We start from the raw sequence: 14,338 nt of genomic DNA, 5'->3' as shown, positions 1-14,338 counted from the left end.
TAAGATTTTATTTATTTATTTGACAGAGAGATAGTGAGAGCAGGAACACAAGCTGCGGGAGTGGGAGAGGGAGAAGCAGGCTTCCCGCCGAGCAGGGAGCCCGATGCGGGGCTCGATCCCAGGACCCTGGGACCACGATCTGAGCCGAAGGCAGACGCTTAACGACTGAGCCACCCAGGCGCCCTTCACTTGTATTTCTAAACAGTGCCTTGGGCACCTATGAAGTTGAGCAATTCTGTCAATCTTCTCAGCATTCAGGTGCTACTTTCCTGATTGACATCAGAGAATATTTGTGTCATCTGGAAGGAGAAGATTTTATGGGAAAGCAGATAATAATTACTCTTGCCTCTAGAGAGAAACCCTAAAACCCTATTAGCCAAATAGGAGGGAAAATGACTCATCAAAAATAGGCCCACATCTCAGCTAAAGGTCAGGCTTCTCTGTCTAAATCTAAACTACACATCACCATTTGTTCATTCAAGCAACGAATCTTCGCTGTGAGTCTCTTCTTTTCTGGGCACTGTTACTCAGGATTTTACTATAAAAGACAATATATCTAGCCCCCAAATGGTCAGGGAAGGAGAGAGATGAGGAAAGGAGTAATGCCTGCGTCATGTTGTAAGCGGCTGGGGGATGTGCAGAGTCCGGGAGTGCTGCAGATAAAAGGGAGGAAGTAACACAGCTCAAGGGTGAGGCAAGTCGGCCATGTTTAACTGAAGGAAAGCTGTCTGGAAGTTTGTGAGGCCAAAAGAGAGGGGAAGAGAGTTCCTGGCGGAGAAAGTGAACTACCCACGAATGTGGAGGCGACACAGCCAGGGCACTTGGGAGGTCCAAGTTTGGGGGGATAGCTTCCAAGATAAAAGGAAACTGATATATTTAGGCAATTGGATAAACAGGACAAGATGACACCACTGTTGTGCTTCCGAGGAGGTAAGCGTGAGGGCGAGAATACATAGAATGTCACTGACTGCTCTGATGGATCCTGTGTAATCTGGAAAGGGAGGCAGGAGATAGGACTCCAGGGTTCTCCAGGACCAGCCAGGATACAGAAAGGGGAGAGAATCATCAACACTGTGAATTTAGCATTTTGAGTGCTGGTCTATATTATAAAGACAGAGTTATCAATTCCCTTTTTTTTTTTTTTTTCTGGAAATAATAAAGACCTCTCAGGGTCCCTGTTCTCTTTTTGGGTCTGTGCTCCATGACTGACTTAGAATACTTAGTGATGGTCTTTGGAGGTTCTTCCCATTTGAAAGCCTAAAAGCTTTTGGCAGGAGTTTCGAAGAAAATAATGCCGACAGAGGCTAAAAAATGTTAAAAGAATGACTGTATAAGGACAGTAAATAATTCCAGAAAGACATAATTCCAGGGCTTACACAGTAAATCAGATGGAAACCCAGAAAACTCATTGTATTTGATTTGATTCTTTTTAACACTAAATATATTAGTAATTAATTTTTCTGTGCTCTCAGAATATGATGTGATTATATATGTTTGTCACAGTGGGGAAGAAAAATTATTGAATTCATAAATCAATGCACTCTTTCTACCTCTTTTATAAAGGGCAGTTATTTGTGGCTTAAGGACTACAGAGAGATTAGAGTGTGCAAATTTGGGCTGAGCCCGAATCTTTCCTTTAAAATTCAGGAGATAAAATTCAACCCAAGCAGATATTCATAAATATTAAAATGCAGTCATATTCATTAAAGATCATAAGGAAGACAGGCCACCTCAAAAAAATTAGTACCTTCCTCAATTGAGAAATGCCTTTAAATCATTCTTACCCTTTAATTCATGGCATTCCTTAAACGGTACAGGAGTTTGTGTTAGGTGAACCTTAAGGTGAACTTCCAATCCAAACCAAATCATAAAATCATAAGTACACTAATTGGCTTTTGGTAGATCATTTAAACTTAATCGTTCTGCCCTATCTGATTATTACTGGGCTTGAATGGATACAGGCAATGATTTGACAAGTGAGTTCACAACAGGGCCAGTTGCAATACAAATCTTAATTTTGATAACTAGCCAACTAGGTCTTTTTTCATTTCATAATCAGTGACAATGCTCATACAGACCCTCCTGGAAGAACATAGACCCGTTCGTTCAGGATTCATTGTCCTAGACCTGAGGTCGCCACAACTGCTTAAAAAGCCTCTGAGTTTGATCACCAATTCATGAGAAAGTATTGCCTTCTGACTAGAGACTTTAAGAACTAAATCAACATTTCCAGTGCCGTCTTACTCTAAACCAGGACTTGAAAGGTACAAAGAATTAATTATGGTAATGTGTGCCTGGTAATGCAAGTGAAATAAAATGTCATTGCAGCAAAGCTTAATCATAATTAGTGGATCACAAGTTTTAAAATAAGGTGCTAAAATGGAAATTTACTGAGATACTGTTTAATGGCATGCTAATACTCTTTATGGTGTTAAACTGGTCAATGTCAGGTAGCAGGCAATGAATGTGAGTATATACAAATTTTTTTAATTTCCAAATGAAATAAGAAGCTGTTATGCAATTAAACTGATTTAGTGTTAATCTAGGACACTAAACCAGTATATATGAAAGCCATATTACATCACAATTAGTTGAACCATGGTTTAAATGTACAAAACCTGTATTTGTATCAGTAAAAAAAAAATGGCTTAAGGAATTGAGAAAAAAAGCTTATGTCAACTGTGGTGTCGGTCCTAGAGGGTATTTAAAAATAGAAATAATCAGCATTTAGCTGAGTTTTCATTCTCACTGTAATAAAGCAAATTAGCATGTGACAGAAGCCATCTCTTAATAATAGTTTCAAGCTGCATTGACCAAAGTAATCAAATTTCCATAGGAAATTTAACTTGCATGCTAGACAGTTTAATTATCTGGTGCACATTTCAATAGTTCCCATTATAAGAAAATATGCCAGAGTTTGTCACCGAGATTGTCTATAACAATAGTTTGAACACTTCGATAAATTTTAATTATCTTATAAATCATCTGCCTGCTGATACATACAAATGTGTACATTCATTCAAATATTACTTAATTTGACCAAAACCTGGGTGGTGAAATAGTAACTAAAATCACTCTTAAACTAACAACTTTATTCCAAAAGTTCTTAAAATATAAAAATAATCTTGTCTTTTTGTAATATGAACATTAAAAAGTTGGCATAGAATTTGACGATTAAATCTAGCTTTAATATCCAACTCCAGAAATGCCTCCTTTACCTCTCTGTAGGTTATTGATCCTGCCACCCCCTACTGTCCAGAAAATAGATATGCAAACGGATCATGTCATCTGTTTTTATAATGCTCTGTAAAGTGTTTGTTAAGTACCTTCACAGGCACTCCCCGCCCTGAAGTAGTTGGTGGACTATTAGTAATTATTCTCTCGTCACGGTTGAAGAAATGGAAACCACAATCCCCAGAACAGTCCTGATCTCAAAACCAGTCCACAGCCTCCTAAGTACTGCTAAAGCTGATCCATTTTGCTTATAGGATGGTCTTGATGTATGTTACTCTTATTTTAGACAAAATTGTGAAATGAGAGTTAGGCTCTTTTTTTGAGGTCAAAGTATCTTAAAAGGGGCTTCAAGAAGTTGGTGAAGGTGGGCACACTGACACAATGAAAAGGGATGGGAGATAGCCTGACACCGTGGCAGGAAAGAGAGAAAATACACTTTCTAAAGAGGCTCAAGAGTTCCAACATCGCCATAGCTCAACTCCCCTTGGTTCAGTCAACGTTGACACCTACTGGCCCCATGGCCCTGCAGTCAGGTACAAAGACTACTGCAGACATCAAAATGCTGTGAGTCATCAGGGAAGGATCAACTGTGTCAGCCCAAGGAAGTGTGCTAGTTTTATGTACAACACTAATAATGATAATGATAGTAATAATAATAATAATAAGGAGGAAGAGGCTGATATTTACCAAATATTCACTACACATTAGGCATGTGACATAGCCTCCCTAATTATCATATTCTCCCTCCATCTAGCCTCCTCTTCTCTTCGCATTCATCTGTGGTCCCTTGACCTCCACCTGTAGATTTGGTCCTGCCCCAGTGTCCAGGGCTTGTCCAAAATGTGAGCAAGAACGCTGTGATGATATTTGCCTCTTAATCTAAAACCGAAAAGCCAAATCAACATTCCTTTTAGTCTGGCTTAGACTTTGGGCCCTGTTTCTTGTCACTGGTCTCCTGCTTTATTTCTAAACTATCAATTTGTGTCCTGGTGGTGATGATAGTACCCTATAGAGTTTAACGTCCATGAAAGAAAAGACAGTATCGGTCTTATTCACTACTGTAGTCTCAATAGTCAGCATCCAGTGACTGGCACAAAATAGGTGCTCAAAATACGTATTCACCTGTTCGTTAAATAAAGCAAATGGACCACCAGTCTAGCCCTTATACTTAGATTCTCTTGGTTTTAACGCTCCTACTAATCTCAGCAGCAACAGCATTGCTATGAACTACCACTTACTATTTACTGTGTGCTGATGCTTTAATGTATTATGTTATTTAATCCTCACAAACCTTGCAAGGTAGGTAGAATCATTTTCATTGCACAGAAAAGGAAAGTGAAGCTCCATGAGGCTAAATGATTTTCACAAAGTCTGTTAAACTGGTAAAAGAACCACAGTTCAAACAGAGATCTGAGTTACTGGGAATTGCCGTGACCTGAAACCCAGACCAAGGTTTTGGATCTTATTGCTTGCTGATAGTCTTTCCTGATGTCAAATGCCTCCCTGTCCTTGGTTCACCCTTTCCTGTGTTGGGACATTTTGCCTGAGCTGACTGCTCCCCTAAGCACCATACAACTACATATCTTCGGTAGCCACATCCTTTTGATCGAAGCCCTCCATTCCCCAAGTATACCGGTGACAGTTTTAAGCACCAGAAGTTGCCCCCTGGGTAGGGTATATCTTACCAGGGCTCAGAAAGTGAGTGGCAGCCAGAGACTTTAAAGATTACAAAAGGTCAGGTGAGAGAAACAAAGTACAACCACCTAGATACAAAAGGCAGAAATGGGGTGGAATATGGATGAACAAATTGGGTATCAATAATTAAATGGAAATCGAATGAGAAAAAAAATATGTGATGAAAAGCTGAGTGTGGATAACTTGAGTAATCACCACAAACCAACCTGCTGTGCCCCTGACTTCCCTTTTTGGAAATCAGCCTGGAATGAAGAAGGATTAAGTTGGTTCAAAGGGTATAGCACGCATGCTTCCAGTGTTTCTTCTGCCTGGAAACATGCATTGCTCTATCCATCGCCCGGCATGTCCTATGACATGCTTTCAACACTTTTGGTTGGATGAATAAATCAGCCAGTTGTTTTTGAAGACAATGTTATGCATGCCAACATTTCCTCTTAAGACCAGGTCAGTCTAACCAGTTTCCTCTCTATTCCAGGAGGTGAATTCTAGTCTTCCCCATACTGCTGCAGTGAAAGAGACTGCACCCAACCTGACTGGCAATATTATGCCCACTGCACCAGGCATGCATATTCCTGCCTTCTGAAGCATTCATTGTGTTCTACTACTTTGTTATGTATTGTCTTATATATCACTCAAAAATCCTGAGGGATATGTCTTAAGATCTTTGCTGACACCCTCATACATTATGGTGGAACGCCATTACAGATTATAGTTTCAACCACGAAATTCAGTAGAATCTAAATGAAAAATTTAAGTGAGCCTTTCCAAACTTTCTTCTTCTACCAAACACAAAAACAGATGTCATTAATTATACAACTGACTTTCTTTGTTCAACTGCTGTTAATGAAGAAATACAAGTCTTGTCATTTCACAAGAGTTGCTGCAAATGGAAGGACAAGTGAAGAAAACTGCTGGGAAGCCATGTGCCTGCTGAGTGGCAGGTTCAACCCCTCCCTGGCTCCCAGGTGCCAGCCACAGGGGGCATGTCATTCTGACCCATGCCATCACACATTTTTTTTTTAAAGATTTTATTTATTTATTTGACAGAGAGAGACACAGCGAGAGAGGGAACACAAGCAGGGGGAGTGGAAGAGGGAGAAGCAGGCTGCCCACGGAGCAGGGAGCCCGATGTGGGGCTCGATCCCAGGACCCTGGGATCATGACCTGAGCCGAAGGCAGATGCTTAACGACTGAGCCACCCAGGCGCCCCTGCCATGACACATCTTAAAAGTGACTGGATTCCATGAGCTTTAGGATTACTTGCAAATAATCGGAACTGCAAATATTGTCTATAAATGTCAAGGCTCTACCTCACAAGTGCTTATCAAGGGAAAGGAGTAGTATAGAGTACTAGCCAAAAGCACAGGCTTTCAAGTCCTACAAAGCTGGGTTTTGGATCCAGGCTCTTATTTCTTAGTAGCTGCGCAACCTTGGAAAAATTACTCTTTCTGAGCCTCATTTTTGTCGTTTATTTAAAAAAGCTAATCATTGTCGTCACCTCAGGAGGCCATTGTAAGGATAAAATAAGACAATATGCATAAAGCACCAGGGCTATTGGTAGATACTAGCTCTTCATTTGTATTATTATTATTAGATTACAATTTCTGGGCATGGACTATGCCTTCTGTCTGCCTGAATCCCTAATGCAATGGTAAAAAAAAAAAAAAACCAGTTCATTTATTTAAAAGCCTGGACTTCTAAAGGAATAAGCTTTAATTTTCAGAAAAAATAAAAGTCTTGTGTATAATATAGGTCAAATGAGGTGTGAGATAATGAGAAACCACAAACCTCCTACAGCCTCCTTGGCTGAGGAGAAGTGATAGCAGGGAGAACACCAGTTCTGAGCCCCTTGAACACTTCCAGTAATCAGCAGACTCATGAAAGGAAGGGAATTTCATCTCTGTTAAAAGTAGTGGAAATATTATGCTCATTTGAGCTTTCTGAGCTTTGGCCTAGAAGGCAAAACTAAATGGTTTGCTTGCCTGGGAAAGGCTGAGAGAATTCCATTTTTTTCTTCACTCTCAAAGCAAACCTGGCTTCGTTACCTCTTTTCTCGCAAGCTCCTGACTGCCGCCAATCCTGTTTCTGAAACTTGTACTGATCCAGAAAATAGCTGAATCTCTGCTCTGGGGAAGGACAAAGATTGATGAATTTCCAGCAATTGGTGCCCAAAGTTCCTTACCTTGTAAAGTGACACTAGAATTAGTACCAAAGAAAGAGGGGTTTGGGGGTTTTTTTCTTTTGGGGGGGGAAGCAGATACTCTGCAGTGAACATAATGTCTCCCAAATAAATAGCCTCCACCAGCCTGAGATAGAGTTGCTGTTTTCCTGCTAGGGAGTTGGTGTAATTGGTATTAGTAAAAGATGTATATTGCAGGGACTATTGTGTGAAAATAGACGAAAAGGAACAATAGCAAAGAAAAAAAACACATTGCAGTCACTTTAAAAGCACTTCCAACACAATGACTTAACTCTAGGCAAATTGTAATAGCTACCACTTCCTAGGCCTTCCCTGTGCACCAGGGAGATGGGGAATTTATGACTCAGAGACACTAAGTGACTTGAAGAAGGCCGCTCGGCTTATAAATAATGGAGCCAGAATTTAAGAGATTACCAGGATTACTGTCCCTAGCCATTCTACTTCCCCAGAAAAGGAGAGACAAGCTCAGCTGACTGAAGAAGACCGTGGCCGAGCCCCAGATTTTGATGGAAGTTTTATTTACTATTAGGCTTGAATTTTAGTGGTACAAGTTTTCATATCTGTGTGTGTATGTGTGTGTGTGTGTGTGTGCGCGCGCACGCATGCACAGACATGCGCACCTCTGCTTTTATTATTATATGGAGAGAAACTGGAAGATGTTGCATCTGAGGCTACTAGATAAATACATCACTAGATGCTTCCAAACTATTATTTAGTAAATATTTGTTTGAAGAATGGTGTTAAAGGATTAACTTCAACAACTGGAATTTCTTAATAGAATTGTTTGTGGGGACGAGTGTGATTATACAGATTAATAATTATCCATGGTGGGCGGGGGTGGAAGGTTGTCCTTCATTTTACTACCATGTCACTCTCATGCCAAATGCAGTTGTTTCTGCCTGGTGCTAAATGCTAATTTCACTTCTCTATTTAGCAAGAGGAGAATATTTTCATTTCATTTTCATTTTCATTTCATTTCTGCTTCCATTAAAGTTTGCTCCTTACATACCTATTTAATGAATCCCTCTGAAGGAAGTTTATGGAGGAGACTTTGTTCCAACTAGGAGCAAAATATTGGGTCTTGAAGCTCTGCTGGAATTGGCCTTCTTCTCAGTCTTTCAGTGCAGAGATTATTATCATAGCCTAGGACTTGAGGTGAGCAAAAGAAAACTGCATTTGACAAATACTATCTCTGATTAATTAAGAACCGTGTGATAAGAGATGGCTGAGTTATGGTCTTTATCCTAAGGAAGCTTCCAGTCTAGTGTGGGAGATAAACACTTAATTGAATAGCTACAGTCTGGTGTGAAGAGTTCTGTATTAGAGGGATGACCAAAATGAGACCATGACACAGACATGAGATGATTAATTCTGCTTGGTCAGGAGTCAGAGGAACAATCAGATTGACAAAAAGCCAATTCACCATTACAGGAAATCAACAGGGCAAAAATATTGTGAGAAAAAAAGATCAACAGTTGTGTCAACTATACTTCAATTTTTATTTTTTAAAACAAAAAAAATTTTAAAGTTTAACAGCAGCAGAAATGGTAGTAAATGTTACATGAGCTAGTGTCTGGAAATCTGCATGGAAGAGCTGAGTTTTGAAGGATAAATATGAGTACAGGCAAAAGCATCCTGGAGATATTGAGAGATCAACATACCCCATTTGTGTAGGTGTGAAAATGCTCGCTCTGATACAAAAAAAAATAAATTGTCCACTATGACTCATCTTGGTTTGCATGTTTGGAGTGTTGGAGGGGAAGTTAAAGACTAGAAATGGCCTCCTAAGTCATACTATTGATTCTGAAATTTGTTCTATGGGTGACTCAGAGGTTATGGTGCAGAAGAATGGTATGGTCATATTTATGTTTTAGAAAGAAAGCTGGCAACAGAATAGGGAGCTGAGGCCAAGAAGTTAGTTGGGAATAATTTGTTCCTGCCGGCTAAATGTAGAGCTTGCCCTCCGTTCCTTTTTGCTTCTGGAAGAGGGTTAAAGCAGAGGAGGAAATAGAAAGGAAGAAAAGCTAAAAGAGGACAGGAAGAACATTCTGGAGGAATTTATATTGATCAATAGTAGGAGTGAAGAAGGGAAGCTTCCATTCCTCTCACCTCAAGATCTTGTATGGTGGCATCTCAAGCCTGGAAACCAGGAACTACCTACTGGACGCCATCTCCTGGTTTCTAACACCCCTCCCTTTTTTGCCTCTCACATCTGATCATGTCATTAAATTTTAATGAAAAAAAAAAAAAAACTTCTCATGTCCTTCCTGCCATGACCAACACTGGCTTCCAGTTTAAATATTTAGCACCTAATAAACATGCTGAAGGACTTATTTTCCCTCTCCCTGTTGAATGCTGCCCACAGATGATTCTCCAGAAGTTCTGCTTTTATCATTACAAACCCTGCTCAAAAGCTTAATTTGAAGGACAAAAGTTAAATTCTTAGAATAAATTTTAAAACTCCATCCTACCTACCAACATGATTGCTGTCATTTACTGCCTTTGGCCATGGTTTTTCTCCCATAAATCCCTTCTGAATCTTCACCTCTTAGTCTGCTCATATTAAAATTCTTTTGGTCCTTCATAGAATTAAAAGTTCAGCTCAGGGTGCCTGGGTGGCTCAGTTGGTTAAGCGACTGCCTTCGGCTCAGGTCATGATCCTGGAGTCCCAGGATGGAGTCCCGCATCAGGCTCCCTGCTCAGCAGGGAGTCTGCTTCTCCCTCCGACCCTCCCCCCTCTCATGTTCTCTCTCTATCTCATTCTCTCTCAAATAAATAAATAAAATCTTTTAAAAAATTTAAAAAAAAGTTCAGCTCAAATCTTATTTCTCGTTACACATTTTTAGGTGGGTAAGGGGAGGCCACGCTTACCTTTTATTCAGCTCTTGAAACTTTATTGAGAAAACCTTCCTTATTTCTCTACAAATATTGTTTGCCTGAATGTTTAGAAGTTCTTAAAAATAGTCCTATAGTCTAACAGTTTGCAGTGGGAACATGTTTAGTTCGATTCAGCCAATATTTATTGTGCACCTAGTATGTGGAAGGTATTGTGCTAAACATTCTCAGGATGTCAATGTTAAGGGATAAGTAAGTCAAATGTCTGCTCTCAGGAAGAACAGTTAACAAATTTATTCACTGGAGAACTATTTCCACTTCACCTGTATGATTAGTGATTTGTGACTTTTCAAATAAGAAAAGATAAGAAAAATACTCTTCCTTCATTGATTTGGTGAATCCGATAAGTAGATGAAATTGTGATGGAAGTTCCATAAATGTGTTTAAATGGCACACATTTCACAGCAAAAATCCCCTGTCAGTAGACACAAATGCAATCAAGTCTTCAGTACTAAACTCTACACTTTATCCTAATGTATATATTGCTAATTATAACAGGTCTTCATCCATTCGGGCTGTTATAACAAAATACCACAGACTGTGTGGCTTGTAAACAACAGAAATTGATTTCTCACAGTTCTAGAGGTTGGAAGTCAGAGATCAGGGTGCCAGTATAATCAAGTAAGGGCCCTCTACTGGGTCACAGCCTGCCAACTTCTCACTATGTACTCATACAGTAGTGGGGGCTAGGGAGCTCTCAAGCCTCTTGGGCATTAATCTTATTCGTGTGGATTCTGCCCTCATGGCTTTGTCACTTCCCAAAGGCCCCACCTCCTCCTACCATCACATTGAGCATTAGGATTTCAACATGAATTTGGGGGGAACACAAACATTCAGACTGTAGCGCCATTATATTAAAAATGCCTTCCTCAGAGGCTAAAAGTTTAGGAAACTGGTGTATCCATTTTCCACACCATCCTTATATAAGTGCCTGCGCTGTTTTAGACTTCTCTGCTATTCGTTTTATTTTTTATTTATTTATTTATTTATTTTTAAAGATTTTATTTATTTATTTGACAGAGAGAGACACAGCGAGAGAGGGAACACAAGCAGGGGGAGTGGGAGAGGGAGAAGCAGGCTTCCCCGCAGAGCAGGGAGCCCGATGCGGGGCTCGATCCCAGGACCCTGGGATCATGACCTGAGCCTAAGGCAGATGCTTAATGACTGAGCCACCCAGGCGCCCTCTGCTATTCATTTTAAAGGAAAGCAAACATAATTTCTTTTAATTATTTCACCTGAGAGGAGAATTTAACAAGTGAGTTAATAAGAGCCATAGTTAGAAACGGAATACATGAAGGAGACAAGCTTTAAGGAAGTAGAAAAGCCTGATAAAAAGACCACTTGTATCAGCCCTGACATTTACACCAAAAACCATTTGCCCTCTGGTACTCTTAGCAAGGAAAATCAGTTGTAAGGATTCAGTAATTCCATTAGATAGGAAACATAGTTTTCCAGATGATGGGAATTTTATCCCAGAGGCATTTGAATACCGCAGGGAAAAATAAAGGACTAAGTAAGCCTCATAAGAAAGCAAACATACCCTCTGTTGCCATCTTTGGCCAATGCTTTCTAATTCTTCTTTTTCGTATCTTTAAATACAGAATCCCCTTCACCTACAACTGAGTTTAGAAAATTCATTAAGTTCTGATGCTGATGTCACTCTCTCAATCCTGACCATGAACAACTGGTACAATTTTAGCTTGTTGCTGTGCCAAGAAGACTGGAACATCACCGACTTCCTCCTCCTTACCCAGAAAAATTCCAAGTTCCACCTTGGCTCTATCATCAACATCACCACCAACCTCTCCTCCACTGAGGACCTCTTGAGCTTCCTGCAGGTCCAGCTTGAGAGTATTAGGAACAGTACGCCCGCCATGGTGATGTTTGGCTGTGACATGGAAGGTATCCGGCAGATTTTTGAAATTACCACCCAGTTTGGAGTAACCCGCCCTGAGCTCCGTTGGGTGCTGGGGGATTCCCAGAACGTCGAGGAACTAAGGACAGAAGGTTTGCCCCTCGGGCTCATTGCTCATGGAAAAACAACGCAGTCCATCTTTGAGTACTATGTACAAGATGCCATGGAACTTGTTGCGAGAGCTGTAGCCACGGCCACCATGATCCAGCCAGAACTCGCGCTTATCCCCAGCACGATGAACTGCATGGAAGCAGAAGCCGCAAATCTCACTTCAGGACAATATTTATCAAGGTAGGACGCAAGGCCTGTCTTACATCCCCACTCCCGGGGTTTTGACAGGAAGCAGAATTTCCCTGTCTCTCTCCTCTTTGCAGAAATCTTGACTTTGAGTAACTTTCAACTCTAATAAGATTTCTGAGAGGCTTCTGGTTACACAGGTGAGTATTTCATGATCTGTCATCTGGAATTGGATCTACAGATTTGAAAGCGCATGGTGTATCGTAGGGAACACAGAGTCCTGCTTTTAAGCCCTGGCTTAGCCCCTTACTACCTATTTGTTCTTGACAAATTGTTTAAAAACTCTGACCCTCAGTTCTAATTAATAAAGTAGGATTACATTGAATAGTTTGATAGATGATATTTAAGATACCATGAAATTATATATGAAAAGTACCTAACGCCGTGCTCAGCTCATAGTAGATACACAACAAATGTTTCTGTCCCTGCCCACTCTTATATCAACGGACTTAGACAAATCTCTTGAAATCTATACAGAGAAAAAAATAGTCGAGCAGGAAATGGATTTTTCTCTCTCCTCCCAGTCTGTGATGCTTAAAGCAGTGTAGAGTTATAGTTAAAGACACAGACCCTGGAGCCAGACTCTCTGAGCTTGAATTTTAGCTCTGCCACTTACTGCTTGTGTGACTTGGTCAAGTTACTTAACTTCTCTGAGCCTTAGTTTCCTGTATCCTATATCCATTTTTGTAAAATCGACATAACAATAGATCCTACTATCAATGGGGTCCTTGTAATAGATAGGTGATAGATAGCTAGTTAGCTAGCTAGCTAGCTGGCTAGATGATCGATAGGTAATAGATAGCTGGACAGAACTAAGAGTTCTACAAGAGTTTTATTGCCAAAACATGGAGTTATATGTGTGTGTATATATATACACATAATTAGGTACCTCTAATTAGGTACCTTTTTATTTAGGTACCTTTCTTCTCCAGTTTCTCAGTCTGGTTCAGAAGCTAGAATGAAAAAGCCCATTTAATTTAAAGAATAACCCATAATATGGAAGTAGTTTTCATGATCCCTGGGAAAAGGAGACTATCCTTAAAAGATATTTTGTAGGGGCCTAGTTTTTTTCATGAAAAGGACCACCTGTGATCAGACCAAATCAGAGAAATTTTTGCTCTTTTAGAGGTGAAGGCTTAGCTCCAGACTGGTCCCATTTTTAAAGTTTATTTACTTATTTTTAGTAATCTCTAAACCTAACTGGGGCTCAAACTCACAACCCTGAGGTCAAGAGTCACATGCTCTTCTAACTGAGCAGGCAGCCCTCTTGAAGCAAGGACATCTTACTATACTGAGAAACAAAAGACAACCTCACAGTGTCTTGCCTTTTAGAAAGACATGACTATTTGATGAAATGTCAGGTGGCCATAAGCATTTTACATTTAATCTTACATATATGGATTGAGCACCTACTATGTGGAAGGCGACATACTAAATGCCCTATATGGGCAGTTTAATCACAGCCTATACAGTCCCTAAAGAGTGTTGTTAACACAATAAAATAATTCAAAATTCATTTATTAGGAAACTACTGATGATAAAATTAGGTATTCTGTCATCATCTGAACTTTCCGTTTTCCACATATTGTATTTGAATTTCCACAAGATTAAAGTCTATGCACATTTTATTTTACAGTTGCTATCAAGATTTAATCTACTGTTTTTGAACTAGCACATAATTGAGGCTCAGGATTTTATCTGGGATAAGAAAATTCTTCATAACAAAAATATAAGCAAAACTTTGATATGTAGTTTTGAATAGTCATTATTTTGGAAGGACAATCATAAACAGCAGACTGGAAAAACCCCTTATGAAAGCTACATTAAGTTATTTAGCATCTTTCTGCCTCATATAAAATGGAGGACACAAGAAAAATGATTCTGTTTGGATCCTAAAAATGTTTAGAAACTACAGGGAGAAATATTTGTGACTTGGGTTGTATATACCCTAGGGGTTCATTTTATCAAGATCAAACTGATCTTCTGCTCCTCACGGTTTAATTTATATTAAAGTTATGTGCCTCCTCTCACAAGGATCCCATGGTACTTTGTACATGAAATTATATGATGGTACTTAGCCCATTCCATCATCATTATTTGTC

At 39.8% G+C, this 14,338-nt stretch overlaps 1 protein-coding gene across 1 annotated transcript in view; it reads left to right on the top strand.

Annotated features, from left to right (window-relative positions):
* Window positions 1-14,338, top strand: part of GRIN3A (glutamate ionotropic receptor NMDA type subunit 3A) — a 152,321-nt gene that overhangs the window by 31,842 nt on the left and 106,141 nt on the right. Inside the window, exon 2 of the mRNA XM_021691386.1 lies at window positions 11,626-12,230. Coding sequence (XP_021547061.1) covers window positions 11,626-12,230 — 605 coding nt within the window. The remainder of the gene's footprint in view (window positions 1-11,625; window positions 12,231-14,338) is intronic.

Source organism: Neomonachus schauinslandi, chromosome 13, assembly GCF_002201575.2.
Source record: "Neomonachus schauinslandi chromosome 13, ASM220157v2, whole genome shotgun sequence".
Lineage (NCBI taxonomy): Eukaryota > Metazoa > Chordata > Mammalia > Carnivora > Phocidae > Neomonachus > Neomonachus schauinslandi.
The sequence above is the reverse complement of the archived record's forward strand: the minus strand, read 5'-3'. Positions and strand labels throughout refer to the sequence as shown.